A 23,827-nucleotide genomic window follows, 5' to 3' on the forward strand; every position below is an offset into this window, starting at 1 on the left:
GGAAAATAAAAAAAATTGTTGCTAAAAGTTCATTTTTGTGACTAAAAGTTAAATGTTCATTTTTTCCTTCCATGTTGCGTCTGCTGTTGTGAAACACCTGAATGGTTAATACACTTCTTGAATGTGGTTTTGAGCACCTTGAGAGGTGCAGTTTTTAAAATGGTGTCACTTTTGGGTATTTTCAGCCATATATACCCCTCAAACTGACTTCAAATGTGAGGTGGTCCCTAAAAAAAATGGTTTTGTAAATTGTGTTGTAAAAATGAGAAATCGCTGGTCAAATTTTAACCCTTATAACTTCATAACAAAAAAATGATGTAAAGTAGACATGTGGGAAATGTTATTTATTAACTAGTTTGTGTCACATAACTCTCTGTTTTAACAGAATAAAAATTCAAAATTTGAAAATTGCAAAATTTTCACCAAATTTCCGTTTTTTTTCACAAATAAACATAAAAATTATCAACCTAAATTTACCACTATCATGAAGGTCAATATGTCACGAAAAAACATTCTGAGAATTGCTAGGATCCGTTGAAGTGTTCTTGAGTTATTACCTCATAAAGGGACACTGGTCAGAATTTAAAAAAATGGCCAGGTCATTAAGGTCAAAATAGGCTGGGTCACTGCTGCTCTTATACATTGATTTATAGAGTCCTGAAAATGACAGTATGTTTAAAGTAGCCAAGATGTTATAAAACAATATAAAATAACATGGCTCTAACAAACTGATGTCATCCTTACTATCTTTGATACGCTGACCTCTATTGTTTTTATGAATTATCCCATGGTTTATATAGCATGAAAATACTGATGTACTGCTTGGAATTGTACATTTTAGTAAGTAGGACAACATTGATAGGTGTCTCACAATAGTTGAAGGCTCGGGGAAACTCCTGAAGTACCGTATATAAAAATAATTTTATACAATGTAGGTAACTTTGTAATCTAACAATTGCCGTCCCGGAATCATTAGCAGGCTAGCCGAGTTTCACCAAGAAGCGCTCTCTCCCTTGTGTGTATCCAGCATTCAGTATGCAGAGTGATAGCTGTATTGTGGGCCTGTCGTGAACGCTTGGCAGCATCTACTTTTCCGTATTAGCACATCTTCACTTAAAGACGCTGTCATTTAGCCTGAACTGGATAAAACCTCAGTCAGGTCGGTGATTTCTCTTTCTCTTTCGATTGTATCATGGTTTTTTGGGGCGGGAAGAAACCTAAAATCCTTCACTAGATGAGCAAAACATGTATTCATCCCATCTCTGCTACCTCCTAGATGTGTTTCGGTTTCCTTTCTATTGTTCGTCTGCTTGACACAAATGAGTCCCCTTTGTAAAAGTGATACATTAGAAGGTCCATCATTAGCAGGCAAGTGCATGGGCTTCTCAGAGCAAGTCAAGGCTCAGCGCTGCGGATACGACGGGTGATTCTTCATGGTTACATTTGAATACCTGCACTTGTCTCTCTTCATTCATTGTAGAACTATTAACCAAGGCCCATAGACTCATTAATTCACAAATCAATGTTTATCAACATAGACAGAAGAAATCACTAAACCACCCATTACATTACATCTCTATATTCAAGACAGTAGCAGTTCATGCAGAAGACCATAAAGTTGTTGTCGACTTCACGCTGGGGTCACCGTATATTCCAATATTACAAAATTAAAAATGTAGCAGGAATAAAATAGATATGTAATCTCCAAGGTGATAGCAACTTTTGTAGGTCATTCTTAACAATGGAATATAAAAGTCAAATTTCATTATCACCTTTGATTTAAGACTTATTGTTGGTTTTATATGGCAGAATCTCTTATTTTATATTCATTTTCTTCATGATAAAAGAGGGCTCTGATAGATTTGCATTAACCTCAAACCCTAATTTGGATGTCCCATCTGGAACATTTATGGAATCTCGGAAGATATGCCATAAATGTCTGATAGATGCCAGTTTCTACTTCTTGGACTTGTATCTATGTCAACAATGAGGCCCTGATGCATGTGCTCTTAGAATGTAGAGCTGACCATCCTTTTTTTCCCGACAGCGTCTCTGAGCCAGTTATTACCCACATTTGTATTTGTTTTATGTAAGATATTGGGGTATATCAAGGATAAAACCTATCTCACTACACTCATAGAATATATCTTTTCCTGCCCAACATGAGGACGGAATTGGAAAGTCTTAAAGGGAAGGTGCCATCAAAAAAAATTTTTTTTCAGAAATTGTAAAAATGTAAAGAATTAATGATTACATTTTCTTAAAAAATATTATCATTTGTTTATAATTTAGTAAAATATGAAAAATTATTTGAAAAGTTTTGGAATTTCCACTTTTCAACACTAGGGGGAGCAGCTGCTGAAATTTCAGAAAAACCTAGTGTACAAATAGCTCACATTACAGCACTGCAGTAATTATGGGCGGAGTCTGCTGACGTGTGTGATGTCTCCTCTCCTCCCCTTCTGGGTGTTTGCTAAGGGATTAGAGAGGATGATATTCAGGAACCCAGTGAGCAGCCATTTTGTTGGTGACTGCAGAGTATGGCTGCCGTCACACTAGCAATATTTGGTCAGTATTTTACCTCAGTATTTGTAAGCCAAAACCAGGAGTGGAACAATTAGAGGAAAAGTATAATAGAAACATATGCACCACTTCTGTATTTATCACCCACTCCTGGTTTTGGCTTATAAATACTGATGTAAAATACTGACCAAATACTGATAGTGTGAAGGCAGCCTTATACTGACAAGTAGACAGTCACCGAGGATGGCAGGCAGCAAGGATTCTGGGAGATATGTGGTGGAGGGAGCAGGGTGACAGCAGCACAGAGTATTTCAGGAGAGCAGTGTGCTGGTCTATAGGGGCCCCCTGTTTGGTGCGTGGAGCAGCCAGGGATTGTACATAGAGTGCTGTCTTTTATACACATGGATGGACCGTCTGCTCCACAGAAATCCAGGAAACATTTCTGCGGATTGATGGCCTGGTCTGATCCAGACTTTGCATACAGACCCCATTCCCCTCCTCAGATCCTGTCTTCTCCATCCTGTCCTGGCGATGTGTGAAAGCGAGGCGACAGGCGCAGTCTGGGGTGACGCTGGGAAGGAAATGTAGCCATATAGTAACGATAAAAATGAGACCCCTCTCCTCAGCTACCTCACCAGCCTTCCCCTGACTACACCTAACTGGAGGTCATGCTGCCCCCTCTATTACCCAAGACCCGCGTGCAGGTGCTCAGCCAGAACCACCATAGAATGGGTCTGCTTTCTGAAGATAATACTGCCATAGTGTTCTCACATAATACCGCCATATAGATCACACACAATACTATCAAATAGATCACACAATACTGTCATACAGTTCTCACATAATACCGCCATATAGATCACACATAATACCGCCAGTGTTCTCACATACCACCATATGCTTCTCACATAATACCGCCATATAGATCACCCATAATGCCGCCACATAGATCTCACATGTATTGTAAATAAAGAATCAGCCAGAATAAAGTCCTTTATTAATCTTTTTTATACCATACCGAACGCATAATCCTCGACTCCCTCATCTCCCACAACAAAAATAATAAACCACAATGGGGAAAGACACGCAGGGAGGGAGAGGAGTGCATAGGAGAGGATTAGATACTGACTGCTGAGCTGTGTATCTAATCCTGTCCTGTGTGATACTGTGCTGCGCCGTGTATCTAATCCTATCTTGTGTGATACTGTGCTGCGCCGTGTATCTAATCCTACCTTGTGTGATACTGTGCTGCGCCGTGTATCTAATCCTATCTTGTGTGATACTGTACACAGGACAGGATTAGCTACACAAGACTAGATTAGCTACACAGGACAGAGGTAGCAGTGGTAGATGGTATATAGAGGCAGGCAGCAGTGGTAGATGGTATATAGAGGCAGGCAGCAGTGGTAGATGGTATATAGAGGCAGGCAGCAGTGGTAGATGGTATATAGAGGCAGGCAGCAGTGGTAGATGGTATATAGAGGCAGGCAGCAGTGGTAGATGGTATATAGAGGCAGGCAGCAGTGGTAGATGGTATGTAGAGACAGGCAGTAGTGGTAGATGGTATATAGAGGCAGGCAGCAGTGGTAGATGGTATATAGAGGCAGACAGCACTGTTAGGTGGTATACAGAGGCAGGTAGCGGTGGTATACAGAGGCAGGCAGCAGTGGTAGATGGTATATAGAGGCAGGCAGCAGTGGTAGGTGGTATACAGAGGCAGGTAGCGGTAATATACAGAGGCAGGTAGCGGTGCTATACAGAGGCAGGCAGCAGTGGTAGATGGTATATAGAGGCAGGCAGCACTGTTAGGCGGTATACAGAGGCAGGTAGCGGTGGTATACAGAGGCAGGCAGCAGTGGTAGATGGTATATAGAGGCAAGCAGCAGTGGTAGGTGGTATACAGAGGCAGGTAGCGGTGCTATACAGAGGCAGGCAGCAGTGGTAGATGGTATATAGAGGCAGGCAGCACTGTTAGGTGGTATACAGAGGCAGGTAGCGGTGGTATACAGAGGCAGGTAGCGGTGCTATACAGAGGCAGGCAGCAGTGGTAGATGGTATATAGAGGCAGGCAGCACTGTTAGGCGGTATACAGAGGCAGGTAGCGGTGGTATACAGAGGCAGGCAGCAGTGGTAGATGGTATATAGAGGCAGGCAGCAGTGGTAGGTGGTATACAGAGGCAGGTAGCGGTGGTATACAGAGGCAGGCAGCAGTGGTAGATGGTATATAGAGGCAGGCAGCAGTGGTAGATGGTATATAGAGGCAGGCAGCAGTGGTAGATGGTATATAGGGGCAGGCAGCAGTGGTAGATGGTATATAGAGGCAGGCAGCAGTGGTAGATGGTATATAGAGGCAGGCAGCACTGTTAGGTGGTATACAGAGGCAGGTAGCGGTGGTATACAGAGGCAGGCAGCAGTGGTAGATGGTATATAGAGGCAGGCAGCAGTGGTAGATGGTATATAGAGGCAGGCAACAGTGGTAGATGGTATATAGAGGCAGGCAGCAGTGGTAGGTGGTATATAGAGGCAGGCAGCAGTGGTAGATGGTATATAGAGGCAGGCAGCAGTGGTAGGTGGTATACAGAGACAGGCAGCAGTGGTAGATGGTATATAGAGGCAGGCAGCAGTGGTAGATAGTATATAGAGGCAGGCAGCAGTGGTAGGTGGTATATAGAGGCAGGCAGCAGTGGTAGATGGTATATAGAGGCAGGCAGCAGTGGTAGGTGGTATACAGAGGCAGGTAGCGGTGGTATACAGGGGCAGGTAGCGGTGGTATATAGGGGCTAGTAGCAGTGGTATATAGGAGCAGGTAGCAGTGGTATATAGGGACAGGTAGCAGTGGTATATAGGAGCAGGTAGCAGTGGTATATAGGAGCAGGTAGCAGTGGTATATAGGAGCAGGTAGCAGTGGTATATAAGGGCTGGTAGCAGTGGTATATAGGAGCAGGTAGCAGTGGTATATAGGGGCAGGTAGCAGTGGTATATAGGAGCAGGTAGCAGTGGTATATAGGGGCAGGTAGCAGTGGTATATAGGGGCAGGTAGCAGTGGTATATAAGGGCTGGTAGCAGTGGTATATAAGGGCTGGTAGCAGTGGTATATAGGAGCAGGTAGCAGTAGTATATAGTGGCTGGTAGCAGTGGTATATAGGGGCTAGTAGCAGTGGTATATAGGGGCAGGTAGCAGTGGTATATAAGGGCTGGTAGCAGTGGTATATAGGGACAGGTAGCAGTGGTAGATGCATAAGAAAATGAAAACTCTGTACTTACCTTCAGTCCTCCCCCAGGAAGTGCTGAGTCATGTTCAGGGCAGAGCAGTGTGACGATCTCCCTGCTCTGAACAGGTCAGCAGTGAGCAGTGATTGCAGCCTGTGCTGTAATACTAAGTACAGGCTGCAATCACCGCTCCTGGCTGCAGATACTCACCCCGACCCTCGCTCCCAGCAGCAGCTTCTCCCTGGCAGCTCCTGCTATGATCGCACACACTGAGCTGTGTGTGCGATGACAGAGGAAAAAAACAAAATGGCCACGATCTCCTCTCACAGCTGTGACGTAGCAGCCCAGTGGGCGTGCCCAAGTCACAGCTGAGAGGCAGGAGGAGCGGTCGGAGCCCGACTGTTGGCTCCTATGCCCATGGCTGCCGTAAGTGAGGAGTGCAAGTGTCGTGCCCAGACACTTACACCCACACTAATGAAAATGGCGGCCTCCAGTGGCAAAAGTAAAAATGAATAAATAAAAAAGTATTAAAGTAGTACATTTACTTTTTTATTAAAAATAATTGATTATATAATCAATAATTATTAATACAAAAACTAAAATCACGGCACCCTCCCTTTAAAAGGTGCATTAGTTGAAAATAAATATGTAGGAAAGGATAAAACTGCAGGTACAGGATGCGATGAATGTCTCACCTGCAAAAAGCAAAACAAAGGAACGAATACCCAAGAATGAAAAGTGATTGCACTGATTCCCAAAGACGTGCTTGGATTTGATAATCTTTTGTATTTATTTCTTATTTGTGTTAGATGTGACGTTGGGTTCTCAGCCCTAATCCATCCATGCCTTGCCTGTGCTTGTTAGTGTCAGCTTATCCTTGTCAGCAGTATTTTAGCCAAAGCTATATTGTTCAGAGGAAAATACCTAGATGTTAAATGGAAATATGCTAGTGTGATTTATACTAGAACACCTGCAAGGTAATTGTGCCAGAAAATGGGGACATACACATTCATACGTGCGGCTAGAAATAATAAGAAATAATAAACTGCAACAAATGTAGAGCTTTTTTCGGATAACAATGAAAAACTGTGCTTGATCCAAGCTATTTCCATTAGGCTAGATTAAGGAAGCACAATCTCCTACACCAAACTGAGCAGCTCATATAGGCCTAAGTGGCAGTGAGTTCGGGTCAGCAGACCCATTGTTGGTCCAGTCTCAGACCGTGACACATGGATGTCCAAGTCTTTCTGTTACCATTAGCAGAATGTAATATTATATCTGGGATAGAACAAGAATCAAAGACAATCGCGTCTCATGAGAGCCAGGCTATTACTAGTGCATTTGAAGACTTGATACATTTCAAGGGAATTTGTCAGCAAATGTTTGCTATTTAATCTGACATAAACATATTGATCGTAGAGTTATTAAACTAAACTCAGTCACGAAGTGTTTAGATACTAAAAAGAAACCTTTATTAACATATAAACAATACAAAACGTTAAAAACAGTGCCTCAAAATCAGATCAAACTTTCATAGCAAGGTAAGCGAGGGGAGCCACAGGTATCCCAATAATTATTCAGGATTTATATTATTCATGGCAATTTTCATAATCACCAGACAACAATAGTTGCTATTACATATATATCAGTGACTATTCTTGAAAGGATACCTAAACATCAAATACCCCTACAGATTTCCTGCAGAAAGTGCTCAAAGTTTTAAAGTGACAGTGCAAAAATGGTCAATCCTAGGACAATGGATGGCACTAAACAAATGCTTCCTGCTGGGTCAATTTCCCTACAGGTGTGCTACCACAATAATTTGTAGATAATCAGAAAACCGATCTTTGACCCAAACAAAGGGGGTTGTACCTGAACCCCAAGTCCGATCCCTTTCCCAAATAATCAGAGTGGGACCACAAAATATTGCACCTTCTCCCTATCTCATAATCAGAAACTGCGTCAGTGGAACATGGGGTGAGAAATCCTACCATCAAAGATCACACCAGACAAAGCCGCAGATCATTGCATCTATCGTGAGGATGACACCCCTGTCACATATAAACCATCACACGAGGTTATGAGCAATCTGCTGGGTACATATTACTTGAATGAACCCGCTGCTCCCCTGCCTCGTGGCACGCTACACCTTGACAACCCCTATGCGCGTTTCGCATCTGCTTCCTCCTGGGGGCGTGTCTAAGGTCAGGCATCGTAAGATACCTAAAGTCCAATCTCACCAATCAGGTTCCTTGTAAGGGGATATCCCAGGCGCATCATCCAGAGACGTTACACACTTATCCACCAATCAAATACAGGGGGCTGTCCCCAGCGTTTTACCCAGAAACACTATCGGCTTATCCACCAATCCAATACAGAGGGCTGTCCCCGACGCGTCACCCTGAGGCCACGCCCCTTGGCCAAAGTCACCATTCCCAATTGGCGTACACCATACCAGGGCTAAACCCACAAGGGGCGGGGATAGTGTTTCTGGGTAAGGCGCTGAAGACAGCCCCCTGTATTTGATTGGTGGATAAGTGTGTAACGTCTCTGGATGATGCGCCTGGGATATCCCCTTACAAGGAACCTGATTGGTGAGATTGGACTTTAGGTATCTTACGATGCCTGACCTTAGACACGCCCCCAGGAGGAAGCAGATGCGAAACGCGCATAGGGGTTGTCAAGGTGTAGCGTGCCACGAGGCAGGGGAGCAGCGGGTTCATTCAGGTAATATGTACCCAGCAGATTGCTCATAACCTCGTGTGATGGTTTATATGTGACAGGGGAGTCATCCTCACGATAGATGCAATGATCTGCGGCTTTGTCTGGTGTGATCTTTGATGGTAGGATTTCTCACCCCATGTTCCACTGACGCAGTTTCTGATTATGAGATATGGAGAAGGTGCAATATTTTGTGGTCCCACTCTGATTATTTGGGAAAGGAATCGGACTTGGGGTTCAGGTACAACCCCCTTTGTTTGGGTCAAAGATCGGTTTTCTGATTATCTACAAATTATTGTGGTAGCACACCTGTAGGGAAATTGACCCAGCAGGAAGCATTTGTTTAGTGCAATCCATTGTCCTAGGATTGACCATTTTTGCACTGTCACTTTAAAACTTTGAGCACTTTCTGCAGGAAATCTGTAGGGGTATTTGATGTTTAGATATCCTTTCAAGAATAGTCACTGATATATATGTAATAGCAACTATTGTTGTCTGGTGATTATGAAAATTGCCATGAATAATATAAATCCTGAATAATTATTGGGATACCTGTGGCTCCCCTCGCTTACCTTGCTATGAAAGTTTGATCTGATTTTGAGGCACTGTTTTTAACGTTTTTCATTGTTTATATGTTAATAAAGGTTTCTTTTTAGTATCTAAACACTTCGTGACTGAGTTTAGCTTAAAAGTTTGGAGTGTGGCCCATCCGTTATCTGAGGAAATGGGTTGGTGCATTATGTTTATTATTTAATCTGACAGCGGCATAATATAGGCTGAAAGCCTGATTTGATAGAAACCTTGTTTTATCTGTCGCAGATGTAGCAGAGGCCATAACACTAAGCTGTATATAATCCTACACATACCCCTGATTGGCAGCTTCTTGTGTACACTGTACATTGTGAGCAAGCTGCTATTGATTGGTGGGGGCAGGTGTGAGTTCTGTTTTGGGGCTCCCTCTGGTGGTTACTGATGGTACTGGGTGACTTGTGTTCTCTGCGGTCTCTGGTGTCCACCTGTTCCATCAGGTTATGGGAGTTTCCTATTTAACCTGGCCTTTTTGTCATTTCCTCGCCGGCTATCAATGTAATCAGCGTGTCTTTTTACCTCTGCTCCCTGCGTCTGTTATCTTCAGGACAAGCTAAGTTTTGATTTTCCTGTTCCACGTTTTGCTTAATTTTTGTCTTAGTCCAGCTTGCAGATATGTGATTCCTTGCTGCTGGTTGCTCTAGTGGGCTGAAATTACTCCTCATGTTCCATGAGTTGGCACATGAGTTCAAGTAATTTCAGGATGGTTTTTTGAAGGGTTTTTCGCTGACCGCGCAGTTCACTTTTGTATCCTCTGCTATCTAGCTTTAGCGGGCCTCATTTTTGCTGATTCTATTTTCATAACTACGTATGTGCTTTCCTCTCATTTCACCGTTATTACATGTGGGGGGCTGCTATTTCTGTGGGGTGTTTCTCTGGAGGCAAGTGAGGTCTGTGTTTCTTCTGATAGGGGAAGTTAATCCTTCGGCTGGCGCGAGACGTCTAGGAATCATCGTAGGCACGTTCCCCGGCTACTGCTAGTTGTGTGTTTAGGTTCAGGATCGCGGTCAGCTCAGGTTCCATCACCCTAGAGCTTGTTTTGTTTTTGTGCTTGTCCTTTTGTGATCCCCTGCCATTGGGATCATGACAGGCAGGGTTCTGATTGTCATGCATGTAAAAATATTAATTTATCCCATTAGATTATGCAATATAGAATCATTTTTCTTTTAAAATCATTAAAAACAATTGTGTTGTTAGATGCTTGTTGTGGCACCCCCTGATGTTCTTTTCTTATTACATGCTTGGTATAGTGTCCCCTAATGTTCTTCTGTTACATGCTTGGTATGCCCTCCTTTCTTTTGTTCTTCTGTTCATGCTTGTTATGGTGCCCCCTGGTGTTCTCCTGTTACATGCTTGTTATGGTGCCCCCTGGTGTTCTCCTGTTACATGCTTGCTGTGTTACCCTTGTTGTTCTTTTCCTGTTGCATGCTGGTTATAGTGACCCTGGTATTCTACTGTTATATGCTTGCTGTGTTGCCCCTGTTGTTCTTTTTCTGTTGCATGCTGGTTATAGTGACCCTGGTGTTCTCCTGTTACATGCTTGTTATATTTCCCCAGGTGTTCTTCTCCTGTTACATGCTTGCTGTGTTGCCCCTGTTGTTCTTTTCCTGTTGCATGCTGGTTATAGTGACCCTGGTATTCTTCTGTTACATGCTTGCTGTGTTGCCCCTGTTGTTCTTTTCCTGTTGCATGCTGGTTATAGTGACCCTGGTATTCTCCTGTTACATGCTTGCTGTGTTGCCCCTGTTGTTCTTTTCCTGTTGCATGCTGGTTATAGTGACCCTGGTATTTTACTGTTACATGCTTGCTGTGTTGCCCCTGTTGTTCTTTTTCTGTTGCATGCTGGTTATAGTGACCCTGGTATTCTCCTGTTACATGCTTGCTGTGTTGCCCCTGTTGTTCTTTTCCTGTTGCATGCTGGTTATAGTGACCCTGGTATTCTCCTTTTACATGCTTGCTGTGTTGCCCCGGTTGTTCTTTTCCTGTTGCATGCTGGTTATAGTGACCCTGTTATTCTCCTGTTACATGCTTGCTGTGTTGCCCCTGTTGTTCTTCTCCTGTTGCATGCCGGTTATAGTGACCTTGGTATTCTACTGTTACATGCTTGCTGTGTTGCCCCTGTTGTTCTTTTCCTGTTGCATGCTGGTTATAGTGACCCTGGTATTCTCCTGTTACATGCTTGCTGTGTTGCCCCTGTTGTTCTTTTCCTGTTGCATGCTGGTTATAGTGACCCTGGTATTCTCCTGTTACATGCTTGCTGTGTTGCCCCTGTTGTTCTTTTCCTGTTGCATGCTGGTTATAGTGACCCTGGTATTCTCCTGTTGCATGCTTGCTGTGTTGCCCCTGTTGTTCTTTTTCTGTTGCATGCTGGTTATAGTGACCCTGGTATTCTCCTGTTACATGCTTGCTGTGTTGCCCCTGTTGTTCTTTTCCTGTGGCATGCTGGTTATAGTGACCCTGGTATTCTCCTGTTACATGCTTGCTGTGTTGCCCCTGTTGTTCTTTTCCTGTTGCATGCTGGTTATAGTGACCCTGGTATTCTTCTGTTACATGCTTGCTGTGTTGCCCCATTTGTTCTTTTTTTTCTGTTGAATGCTGGTTATAGTGACCCTGGTATTCTCCTGTTACATGCTTGCTGTGTTGCCCCTGTTGTTCTTTTTCTGTTGCATGCTGGTTATAGTGACCCTGGTATTCTTCTGTTACATGCTTGCTGTGTTGCCCCTGTTGTTCTTTTTCCGTTGCATGCTGGTTATAGTGACCCTGGTGTTCTCCTGTTAAATGCTTGTTATATTTCCCCTGGTGTTCTCCTTTTACATGCTTGCTGTGTTGCCCCTGTTGTTCTTTTTCTGTTGCATGCTGGTTATAGTGACCCTGGTATTCTTCTGTTACATGCTTGCTGTGTTGCCCCTGTTGTTCTTTTCCTGTTGCATGCTGGTTATAGTGACCCTGGTATTCTCCTGTTACATGCTTGCTGTGTTGCCCCTGTTGTTCTTTTCCTGTTGCATGCTGGTTATAGTGACCCTGGTATTCTACTGTTACATGCTTGCTGTGTTGCCCCCGTTGTTCTTTTTCTGTTGCATGCTGGTTATAGTGACCCTGGTATTCTTCTGTTACATGCTTGCTGTGTTGCCCCTGTTGTTCTTTTTCTGTTGCATGCTGGTTATAGTGACCCTGGTGTTCTCCTGTTACATGCTTGTTATATTTCCCCTGGTGTTCTTCTCCTGTTACATGCTTGCTGTGTTGCCCCTGTTGTTCTTTTCCTGTTGCATTCTAATTATAGTGACCCTGGTATTCTCCTGTTACATGCTTGCTGTGTTGCCCCTGTTGTTCTTTTTCTGTTGCATGCTGGTTATAGTGACCCTGGTGTTCTCCTGTTACATGCTTGTTATATTTCCCCTGGTATTCTTCTGTTACATGCTTGCTGTGTTGCCCCTGTTGTTCTTTTTCTGTTGCATGCTGGTTATAGTGACCCTGGTGTTCTCCTGTTACATGCTTGTTATATTTCCCCTGGTGTTCTTCTCCTGTTACATGCTTGCTGTGTTGCCCCTGTTGTTCTTTTCCTGTTGCATGCTGATTATAGTGACCCTGGTATTCTCCTGTTACATGCTTGCTGTGTTGCCCCTGTTGTTCTTTTTCTGTTGCATGCTGGTTATAGTGACCCTGGTGTTCTCCTGTTACATGCTTGTTATATTTCCCCTGGTATTCTTCTGTTACATGCTTGCTGTGTTGCCCCTGTTGTTCTTTTCCTGTTGCATGCTAATTATAGTGACCCTGGTATTCTCCTGTTACATGCTTGCTGTGTTGCCCCTGTTGTTCTTTTTCTGTTGCATGCTGGTTATAGTGACCCTGGTGTTCTCCTGTTACATGCTTGTTATATTTCCCCTGGTATTCTCCTGTTACATGCTTGTTATATTTCCCCTGGTATTCTTCTGTTACATGCTTGCTGTGTTGCCCCTGTTGTTCTTTTCCTGTTGCATGCTGGTTATAGTGACCCTGGTATTCTTCTGTTACATGCTTGCTGTGTTGCCCCTGTTGTTCTTTTTTTTCTGTTGCATGCTGGTTATAGTGACCCTGGTATTCTCCTGTTACATGCTTGCTGTGTTGCCCCTGTTGTTCTTTTTCTTTTGCATGCTGGTTATAGTGACCCTGGTATTCTTCTGTTACATGCTTGCTGTGTTGCCCCTGTTGTTCTTTTTCCGTTGCATGCTGGTTATAGTGACCCTGGTGTTCTCCTGTTAAATGCTTGTTATATTTCCCCTGGTGTTCTCCTTTTACATGCTTGCTGTTTTGCCCCTGTTGTTCTTTTTCTGTTGCATGCTAGTTATAGTGACCCTGGTATTCTTCTGTTACATGCTTGCTGTGTTGCCCCTGTTGTTCTTTTCCTGTTGCATGCTGGTTATAGTGACCCTGGTATTCTCCTGTTACATGCTTGCTGTGTTGCCCCTGTTGTTCTTTTCCTGTTGCATGCTGGTTATAGTGACCCTGGTATTCTCCTTTTACATGCTTGTTGTGTTGCCCCCGTTGTTCTTTTTCTGTTGCATGCTGGTTATAGTGACCCTGGTATTCTTCTGTTACATGCTTGCTGTGTTGCCCCTGTTGTTCTTTTTCTGTTGCATGCTGGTTATAGTGACCCTGGTGTTCTCCTGTTACATGCTTGTTATATTTCCCCTGGTGTTCTTCTCCTGTTACATGCTTGCTGTGTTGCCCCTGTTGTTCTTTTCCTGTTGCATGCTAATTATAGTGACCCTGGTATTCTCCTGTTACATGCTTGCTGTGTTGCCCCTGTTGTTCTTTTTCTGTTGCATGCTGGTTATAGTGACCCTGGTGTTCTCCTGTTACATGCTTGTTATATTTCCCCTGGTATTCTCCTGTTACATGCTTGTTATATTTCCCCTGGTATTCTTCTGTTACATGCTTGCTGTGTTGCCCCTGTTGTTCTTTTCCTGTTGCATGCTAATTATAGTGACCCTGGTATTCTCCTGTTACATGCTTGCTGTGTTGCCCCTGTTGTTCTTTTTCTTTTGCATGCTGGTTATAGTGACCCTGGTATTCTTCTGTTACATGCTTGCTGTGTTGCCCCTGTTGTTCTTTTCCTGTTGCATGCTGGTTATAGTGACCCTGGTATTCTTCTGTTACATGCTTGCTGTGTTGCCCCTGTTGTTCTTTTCCTGTTGCATGCTGGTTATAGTGACCCTGGTATTCTCCTGTTACATGCTTGCTGTGTTGCCCCTGTTGTTCTTTTTCTTTTGCATGCTGGTTATAGTGACCCTGGTATTCTTCTGTTACATTATTGCTGTGTCACCTGTTGTTTTCCTGTTACATGGCTGGATGTTACCCTTGCTGTTCTTCTGTTATGTGCTTGTTTTGGCACCCCTCTTGATCTTTTCCTGTTACATGCTTGTTAGAGTGACCATGGTGTTCGCCTGTTACATGCTTGTTATGTTACCCCTTGTTTTTTTTACTGTTACATGCTTGTTATGTCATCACTGGTGTTCTCCCCTAACATTATATTATGGCACCCCCCTGATGTTCTTCTGTTACATTTTGCTGGCTCTTCTTCCTTTCCGCTCACCTTTACCATCCGGGTTCTTCTAGGATCAGTCCTGGGTCAATCAGTAGATTCAGTTTTCAGTAACATCTCTATTCTGATGACACCCAATTATACACATTGTCTCCTGACATTTCCCCCCCATTACTACAAAATACCAGTGATTAGTCATTGTCTTTCCGCTGTCTCTAACATTACGTCTTCCCTCTAATACTGAATTTATCAAAAATTAACTCCTTGTGTATCCTCCTTCCACTAACTTACTCATGCCCGATATTGCCATCTCCATGTTTGGCTCTACAATTACTTCCCAGCAACATGCCGATGTCTTAGGGTGATATTTGATACAGATTTTACTTCGTACCCCACATCCGATCACTCTCTCGCTCATATCACATACAGCTCAAAAACTTTTTTTTACCTTTGACTCTACAAAAACTCTTACTGTTGCTATTATTCATTCTTGTCTGGATGACTACAACACTCTACTAATGGCCTCCCTCTCAATAAATCCTCCCCTCTCCAATTTGTCCTGAATGCAGTAGCCAGGATCGCTGCACCGATGCCTTCACCCTGTGCCAGTCGTTGCACTGGTTGCCCATCCGCTACCGAGTCCAATATAATAATAATAATCTTTATTTTTATATAGCGCTAACATATTCCGCAGCGCTTTACAATTTGCACACATTATCATCGCTGTCCCCAATGGGGCTCACAATCTAAATTCCCTATCAGTATGTCTTTGGAATGTGGGAGGAAACCGGAGTGCCCGGAGGAAACCCACGCAAACACGGAGAGAACATACAAACTCTTTACAGATGTTGTCCTGGGTGGGATTAGAACCCAGGACCCCAGCGCTGCAAGGCTGCAGTGCTATCCACTGAGCCACCGTATAAACGTATCCCTCTCACCCACAAAGTTCTCCACAGTTTTGCACCACCCTACATCTCCTCCCTCGTCTCAGTCTACCACTCTACCCATGCCCTCCTTTCCGCTAATAAACAAGAATGACATCCTCAATAATCCGAACCTCCCACTTCAAGACTTCTCCCATGCTGTGAAAAATTCTTTGGAATCCACTACCCTGGAATGTTCGATTAATTCTCAATATCCCCAGTTTTAAGTGTGGCCTAAAAACACATTTTTTTTAGACTGGCCTATCACCTCACCTCACTTATCTAACTATCGCCGTTTTACAAGATCCCTCCACTTATTAGCCCCATGTACACATACTGACTGGTGAACGCTTCATGCCACATTATGTGAAAACCCTATTTATTATATTCATGGCTGGAGCATACAATACAAGCACATTTTACCATTCACCTTTCGTGTCTCCCCTATTTCTGCATAGATTGTAAGCTTTATTATTAATCTTCATTGTCTGCACAAGTCTACTCTTAATATGTAAAGTGCTGCGGAATATCTTGGTACTGTAGAAATAAAAATGATTCCATTCCTTTTCTAGCGCCCCCTGGTGTTCTCCTGTTACATTCGTTTTATGACGCCCCCTCATGTCAGAATGACCACCTAATGTGTTGATTGCTGGTGACATAAAGCTGCTTCTAGTGTGAACGTTTTTCCTTGGTTCGTGTGCGGAGAAGCAAGAATTTGTCTGCTGCTTGTGCACAAGATGAGCATCATGCGTCACGTCATATAATATACATTTATATCACACAACTGTCACATTGTTTATTGTACACGTCTCATTGTGTAGTGATTTAGGCTTTATCCCATTAATCGTTTGTCCCAGCTATAGACATACAAATATTACAGCCTAATAACAACCCTTCTTACATTGCACAGATGCCCATGATGCCGTATTGCGATTTAATTCTGCGCCAACACACAAATATGAGAAAGACGTTGGAAACAAAACCACCGTGCGGATCATAAATTCCCAGGTAAGACATCGAGTACCGCAATCTGACTGGTGCTTCACACTGACACATTGTGGGCAGTAGCTTGTATTCATGACACCTGGGATTTAGTGGTTGCTAGTTGTAACTTTGTTTACTGCGGTTTAAAAGATTTACCAAGCAAATTCACTTGTTTATTCCTGAAAAGCAGGGTGAGCTGTTTTACCTTTAGGCTACAGTGACCCCTAGTGGGAGAAAATAGGAAACACACCGTAGGTTATTGCTTTTTTTTTACTTTGTTTTTATAAATGTCAAGCCTGACATCTATTACTGTTATTTATGCTTATTGTTTATGCATTTATAACAACTGCAAATATGTTACATTTACTGACTGATTATAACTCTCTGGGAGCAGATTCTCTAGGTTGAGTTTATTCACGAATACATCTCAGCCATTCATAAGGATAATGCTGGTAAGGGAGTCTATATATGTACCATCTGTAAAAGGTTAGCAACCCCATGTGACCCCAGTATTCAGGGCTAGTGCTCAGGGAGTATGTGGCAAATCTATTGTAGAAATTCCTGGCTTATATCTTAATGGGATGAGTTCTGCAGCACGTGCATGGATTTCTACAAACCCCATTCAGATCTGTGCAGATATTAAGGCAGGAGATTTGCTGTAGGTGAACTTACCCTAAGGCCGGTTTCACACATCCTGATATTTCCGGTACCGGAGATGTCAGTGTCCATGTGTGTAATACTTGCGGTACACGTGTGGCAACCGTGTGCCACATCAGTACCACACAGATGGGCACCAAAGAAGAAGCACTACAGTAAGCGCTGTTCCTCGGCGCCGGATGCTGAAGACGGCTTTCATCATTCTCCCCTGCTCTGCCAGTGATCAGCACGAGCAGAGGAGAATGTTGAGAGTTATATATAAGTGATCACAATGACAGCAGGCGGCAGCTGATGGGATTGTTACACTCATCAGCCCACACCTGCTGCCACTAATAACAGTGACAAACACAGTTATACTCACCTAATGCCTATTCCATCGAAGCATTTGTCTTCTGTAATAAAACTAAAATAAAAAACAACAATATCCCTCACCTCTCTGTCGTTCTGTCCCACGCCGTATTCTATATGTGTGGGATAATTAGTTATCAGTCTGGACATTGCCAAGATGCGACTGTCCAGGCTGAGAACCACTGATGAGTGAGCTGCTGCAAGCGCATAAATGCCTCTCCATTACTAAGCCTTGGGCTTGATGTCACCTGACAATATAACCCCAAAAATATAAACCCTACTTGCCACTGTTACAGGGCAAATGGGAAGAGCCAGGCAAAGTGCCAGAATTGCTGCATCTAATAGATGCGCCTTTTCTGGGCAGCTGTGGGCTGCTATTTTTAGGATGGGGGGCCTATATCAAAGCCCCTTACCAGCCTGAGAATACCAGCCCCCAGCTGTCAGCTTTAGCAAGGCTGGTTGTCAAAAATGGGGGACCCCACCCCATTTTCTAAAATTATTTATTTAAATAATTTAAAAAAAACAGTATGGGGACCCCTTTTTTCTTGATAACCAGCCTTGCTGAAGCTGACAGCTGAGGGTTACAGGTCCTAACTGTGAGTTCTGCCTGGTTGGTTCAAGAAAATAGGGGGGAACCCATGCCGGCTTTTTCATTTAATTATATCACAGGTGGCCGGTGAGGAATACCCCGATCATCCGCTCCTGCTTTCACTGATATTAGCGGCAGCAGGTGTCGGATGAAGGAAATGAAAGTAAGAGTCCCAAAAGCCCCCACCTGCTGCCATCGTTCTGACTTTAATATAACTCTCATCATTCCCCTCTGCTCACGCCGATCGTGGCAGAGCAGGGGAGAATGAGAAGAGTCGTCTTCAGCACTAGCGCCGGGGAACAGCGCTTACTGTAGCGCTTCTGCCCCGGCAGCTGTCCGTGTCACACGGATTACATCAATTTTGTGCAGGACGTTTTGCTGCATGTGCTGACGATAAAAAAAGGACATGTCTACATGTGGGGCACACAGACACACAATCCGTGGAAACACATTGACATGTGTACGTGTATCCGGTACATGTGAAAACTGTCACCACACGTACTGGAGACACTGATGTGTGAAAGAGGCCTAAGGCTATGTGCACACATTGCGGATTTAGTTGCGGATCCAGAGCGTTTTTGTACACGTGGAATTGCATCAAATGTAGTGCACAAGCAATGTTAGTAATATACACATAAGGAAGAAAATATGCGGCACTCACCCCAATTCCCGTCGAAGCACCTGCTGTGCGAAACGGCCGTCGTCCAAGCTCCAACACCGCACCCTCCTGCTTACCTGATGTTGTAACGGATTTTTATCTGTTTATGTTTTCCATTAAAATTCACGCTTTCCACTGCTGAATTGGGGTGAGTGCCGCATATTTTCTTCCTTATGTGTATATACGAACTATTGGATTTCATTTAGTATGCTGAGCACCAATACCCCCTAGCATGCGTGACGCCTAGCGCTCTGGATCCCACATTTTTTGTCCTGGTTTCTGAAAGCGGTATCGCTCTAGTGCCGTCCTGCTCTACAGTTCTATGCGGTATAACAAGCAATGTTAGTCAATGTGAAATTGCCATTTGGTGTGCACATGCTGCGGAAAAAAGCGTGGAATCGCAACTTTTTTTTCCCGCAGCATGTCAATTCTTTCAGCGGATCTGCAGAGTTTCTGCACCCATTGACTTCCATTGTGTTAGGCCAATCCGCAGCAAAACCACAGGTTTAAAAAAAGATCTGCGGATGTGTCTGCGAGAAACGCTGCAGATCGGGAGGGGGGTGAGTGTGTGGGCGGAGTGTGGGAGGATACTGTATGTGCAGGATGAGAAGTTTTGCAGGGCTGAGTGCCAGTGTTTGTGAGTGTCTCTGGGTGTCTGCGGGGCTATGTGTGTCTGTGTGTGTGAAGATGTGTGGAGCAGTGTGTGTGAGGGTGTTAGTGTGTATCTGTGTGTGGGCGTGCGGGGTTGTAGGTGTGTGTGCGGGGCTGTATGTGTGCAGGGTCGTATTTAGAGTTTCTGCTGCCCTAGGCACTTTTAGTGCTGCCTCCCACTTTGGTGAGTAAGACACTATCGGCAGTCGCCTTTTGCATCAGATCGGCAGTTTTTCTGCATCTGCTGCGTACCGGATCACTTACGGCAACACTGCGTTCAACCTCATTCATTCCCTATGGGATTTGCGGCACTTGCCATGATCTGGCAAATGCGGTACCATACCCCCCAACTTTTGAAAAAGGGAAGGAGTTATGAAGTTGCGCCGCGGCAAATTTTAGGCCACACCTCTGACCACACCCATTTCACAACTAGTCACACCCATATCCACGTCCCAACCACAGCCATTTAGCACTGCTGATCACACTGTTTTATATACAATAATTATAAACAAAAAAATATGGCCACACAGTGCTCCATACTGTATAATGGCCACACATGATGCTCAATACTGTATAATGGCCATTGGCCACACATGATGCTCCATCCTGTATAACGGCCACACATGATGCTGCATACTGAATAATGGCCACACACAGTTCTTCATACTGTATAATGGCCACACATGATGCTCCATCCTGTATTATGGCCACACATGATGCTCCATCCTGTATAACAGCCACACATGATGCTGCATACTGTATAATGGCCACACACAGTTCTTCATACTGTATAATGGCCTCACATGATGCTCCATCCTGTATAACGGCCACACATGATGCTCCATCCTGTATAACGGCCACACATGATGCTCCATCCTGTATAACGGCCACACATGATGCTCCATCCTGTATAATGGCCACACAATGCTCCATACTGTATAATGGCCGCACGTGATGCTCCATACTGTATAATGACCACACATGATGCTCAATACTGTATAATGACCGCACATGATGCTCCATACTGTATATTGGCAGCACATGATGCTCCATACTGTATAATGGCCACCACACATGATGCTCCATACTGTATATTGGCAGCACACGATGCTCCATACTGTATAACGGCCACACATGATACTCCATACTGTATAACGGCCACACATGATGCTCCATACTGTATAATGGCCACACACTGCTCCATACTGTATAATGGCCACACATGATGCTCCATACTGTATAATGGCCACACATGATGCTCCATACTGTATAATGGCCACACATGATGCTCCATACTGTATAATGACCGCACATGATGCTCCATACTGTATAATGGCCACACATGATGCTCCATACTGTATAATTGCCACACATGATGCTCCATACTGTATAATGGCCGCACATGATGCTCCATACTGTATAATGGCCGCACATGATGCTCCATCCTGTATAACGGCCACATGATGCTCCATACTGTATAATGGCCACACATGATGCTCAATACTGTATTATGGCCACACACAGTTCTCCATACTGTATAATGACCCCCCCTCTTGTATGCATGGCTCATATTCCCCACCCCCCTGTATGCATGGCTCATATTCCCCACCCCCCTGTATGAATGGCTCATATTCCACCCCCCCCCGTATGCATGGCTCATATTCCACCCCCCCTGTATGCATGGCTCATATTCCACCCCCCCCTGTATGCATGGCTCATATTCCACCCCCCCTTGTATGCATGGCTCATATTCCACCCCCCCCCCCGTATGCATGGCTCATATTCCACCCCCCCGTATGCATGGCTCATATTCCACCCCCCCCCTATGCATGGCTCATATTCCACCCCCCCCTATGCATGGCTTATATTCCACCCCCCCCGTATGCATGGCTCATATTCCACCCCCCCTGTATGTATGGCTCATATTCCACCCCCCCCTGTATGCATGGCTCACATTCCACTCTCCCCCGTATGCATGGCTCACATTCCTCCACCCGCCCCCCTGTATGCATGGCTCACATTCCACCCCTCCCCCCTGTATGCATGGCTCATATTCCTCCACTCCCTGTATGCATGGCTCATATTCCACCCCCCCCTGTATGCATGGCTCATATTCCACCCCCCCCGTATGCATGGCTCATATTCCACTCCCCCCGTATGCATGGCTCACATTCCACCCCCCCCCCGTATGCATGGCTCATATTCCTCCACCCCCCCCCCCGTGTGCATGGCTCATATTCCTCCACCCCCCACACCTGTATGCATGGCTCATATTCCTCCACCCCCCATCTTGAATGGCGTGGCTTACCGTCCTCCTTCTTCCCCCCTCCCCTGTCCCCCCATCCCTCATACTCACCTGCTCCTCACCGCGTGGCCGCAACGTCCCTCTGGCTGTCCCGACTCCCGGCGCGCTGCACCTTCTTCCTGCGTGAGCGGTCAGGTGATACCGCTCTGCTCATTAAGGTCATGAATATGCGCATATTCATGACCTTAATTAGCGGTACCACGTGACCGCTCATTAAGGACGAGCTCCAGACGCCGAGACCAGGCATCGCTGGAGCAGCAGGGTGAGTATTGTCTTCAAGGAGGGTGGGTGGGAGGCGGGAGGGAGGGAGGGTGGGCGGCCAGTTGGGGTGGGGGGGCGGGGTCGTTCGGGAGGTGACCCAGCTTTAAAAAAAAAAAAAAAACAACCTTGCTCAGGTGCCGCCCCCTGCATTGTCCCCGCCCTAGGCACGTGCCCTCACGTGCCTAGTGGCAAATACGGCCCTGTATGTGTGTGTGCGGGGCTGTATGTGTGTGTGTGCGGGGCTGTATGTGTGTGTGTGTGTGGGGCTGTGTGTGTGCGTGCAGGTCTGTGTGTAGACAGGCATCGTCCGATGGGACTACTAGTCCCATCTGGCTATGCCTGCTGCAGTGACAGTTAGCCAGATGATGGGACAGCAGTAGTCCCATCATCCAGCTACTGTGTTCAAGTGTAAAAAGAAAAAACACATACACCGATATACAGTACATACATATAGACATACAGTACATACAACATACAGTATATACTCACCATACAGCTAATCACCGAAGCCCTCGATCACCTGTAAAAAAAATTTAAAATAATAAACCAACAATATACTCCCAAATCCGATTTAATCCATTTAATAATGAGTGTCCCACGACGATCTCCCGTGGAGGGCTGTCACATCGGCAGATGCGACCGCTCTCCAGGGGCTCCAAGATACAATGACGGAAGATATCCTTCCGCACTGTATCCCTCTGGCGCTGTGAGTACAGTATAGTTCATACTGTCACTTGCGGCACTGCTGTGGTGTGTTTGGAAATTCTCACTCAGCAGTGCCGTAAAGTGAGAGGCCATTGAACCCTCAGAGATAACACTGCAGGAGCCATTGTTTCCTGTCAATGTGTCACTGGAGGCCTATAGAGCTGTCATATCTCCTGATGTGACAGCTCTATAGGGGAGATTATCATGGGACACTCGTTATTAATTGGACTGCGTCGGACCAGGGCGTATACTGTTGGTTTATTATTTTTTATTTTTTTGCAGGTGATCGATGGCTTCGGGGAATTAGGCGTGGTTGTAAGTATGGTGAAATTGAGAATATTAAAATACTTTTTTCTGGCTGTGTCTTTATTTAACTGTAATGGATAGGTGTCTTATTGACACCTCTCCATTACTAACCGTGCTTAGTGTCACCTTACACTCAAAGGTGACATTAACCCCTTATTATCCCATATGCCACCGCTACATGTCAGTAGGAAGAGAGAGGCTAAGTGCTGGAATTGCGCCATTTCTGGGGTGGCTGGGGGCTGGTATTTGAAGCCGGGGGGGTTAATATCCATTGCCCCTCTCTAGATTATGAATATCATCCCGCAGCTGTCTGCATTGCATTTTGTGGATTTTAATTATAGGGGGACACAACGTCATTTTTGGGGAGCTGTCCCCTATTTTAATAGCCAGTAAAGGCTAACTATACAGCTGCGGGCTGATATTCATAGCCTGGGAATCTCCGTGGGTATTAACCCCTTCCCAGGCTATAAACATGGTCCGGGATAGCCGTCGGCTTTCCCTCTCTGGTGCAGAAAATTGTGCAAGAGCCCACGCCATTTTTTTCCCTTTTTTAAAAAATTAAAGATATTGTGTGCAGATTTTGTGTGTGTGTCCTTATTTAGCTATTTATGTAGCATTTTATTAGGTTCATTACTAAACATCGGCCTTGGTATTATCTATCTATCTATCCCATATCTATCTATTATTTATCTATCTATCTATCATCTATCTGTCTGTCTGTCTGTGTGTGTAACATTATTCTTCAAAGGAGTATGTAAAATAAGAGGTTGGACAAAAAAAGAAATGACATCACAATTCTTTTTTTTGTTAAATAATAGATCTTTATTTAGGTTACAAAAACACAGACAAATCTGCAGGGAAAAAATGCAGGGAAATC

The 23,827-nt window shown here is 44.6% G+C and overlaps 1 protein-coding gene across 4 annotated transcripts in view; it reads left to right on the forward strand.

The window, feature by feature from the left end:
• ST6GAL2 (ST6 beta-galactoside alpha-2,6-sialyltransferase 2) overlaps positions 1-23,827 on the forward strand; it is a 238,725-nt gene that overhangs the window by 165,844 nt on the left and 49,054 nt on the right. For all 4 annotated transcript variants that reach the window (XM_069757572.1, XM_069757570.1, XM_069757573.1 and 1 more), the window contains exon 4: positions 16,397-16,494. In XM_069757572.1, the coding sequence (XP_069613673.1) occupies positions 16,397-16,494 (98 nt within the window). The remainder of the gene's footprint in view (positions 1-16,396; positions 16,495-23,827) is intronic.

This window comes from Ranitomeya imitator, chromosome 3 (assembly GCF_032444005.1).
Source record: "Ranitomeya imitator isolate aRanImi1 chromosome 3, aRanImi1.pri, whole genome shotgun sequence".
Classification (NCBI taxonomy): Eukaryota; Metazoa; Chordata; class Amphibia; order Anura; family Dendrobatidae; genus Ranitomeya; species Ranitomeya imitator.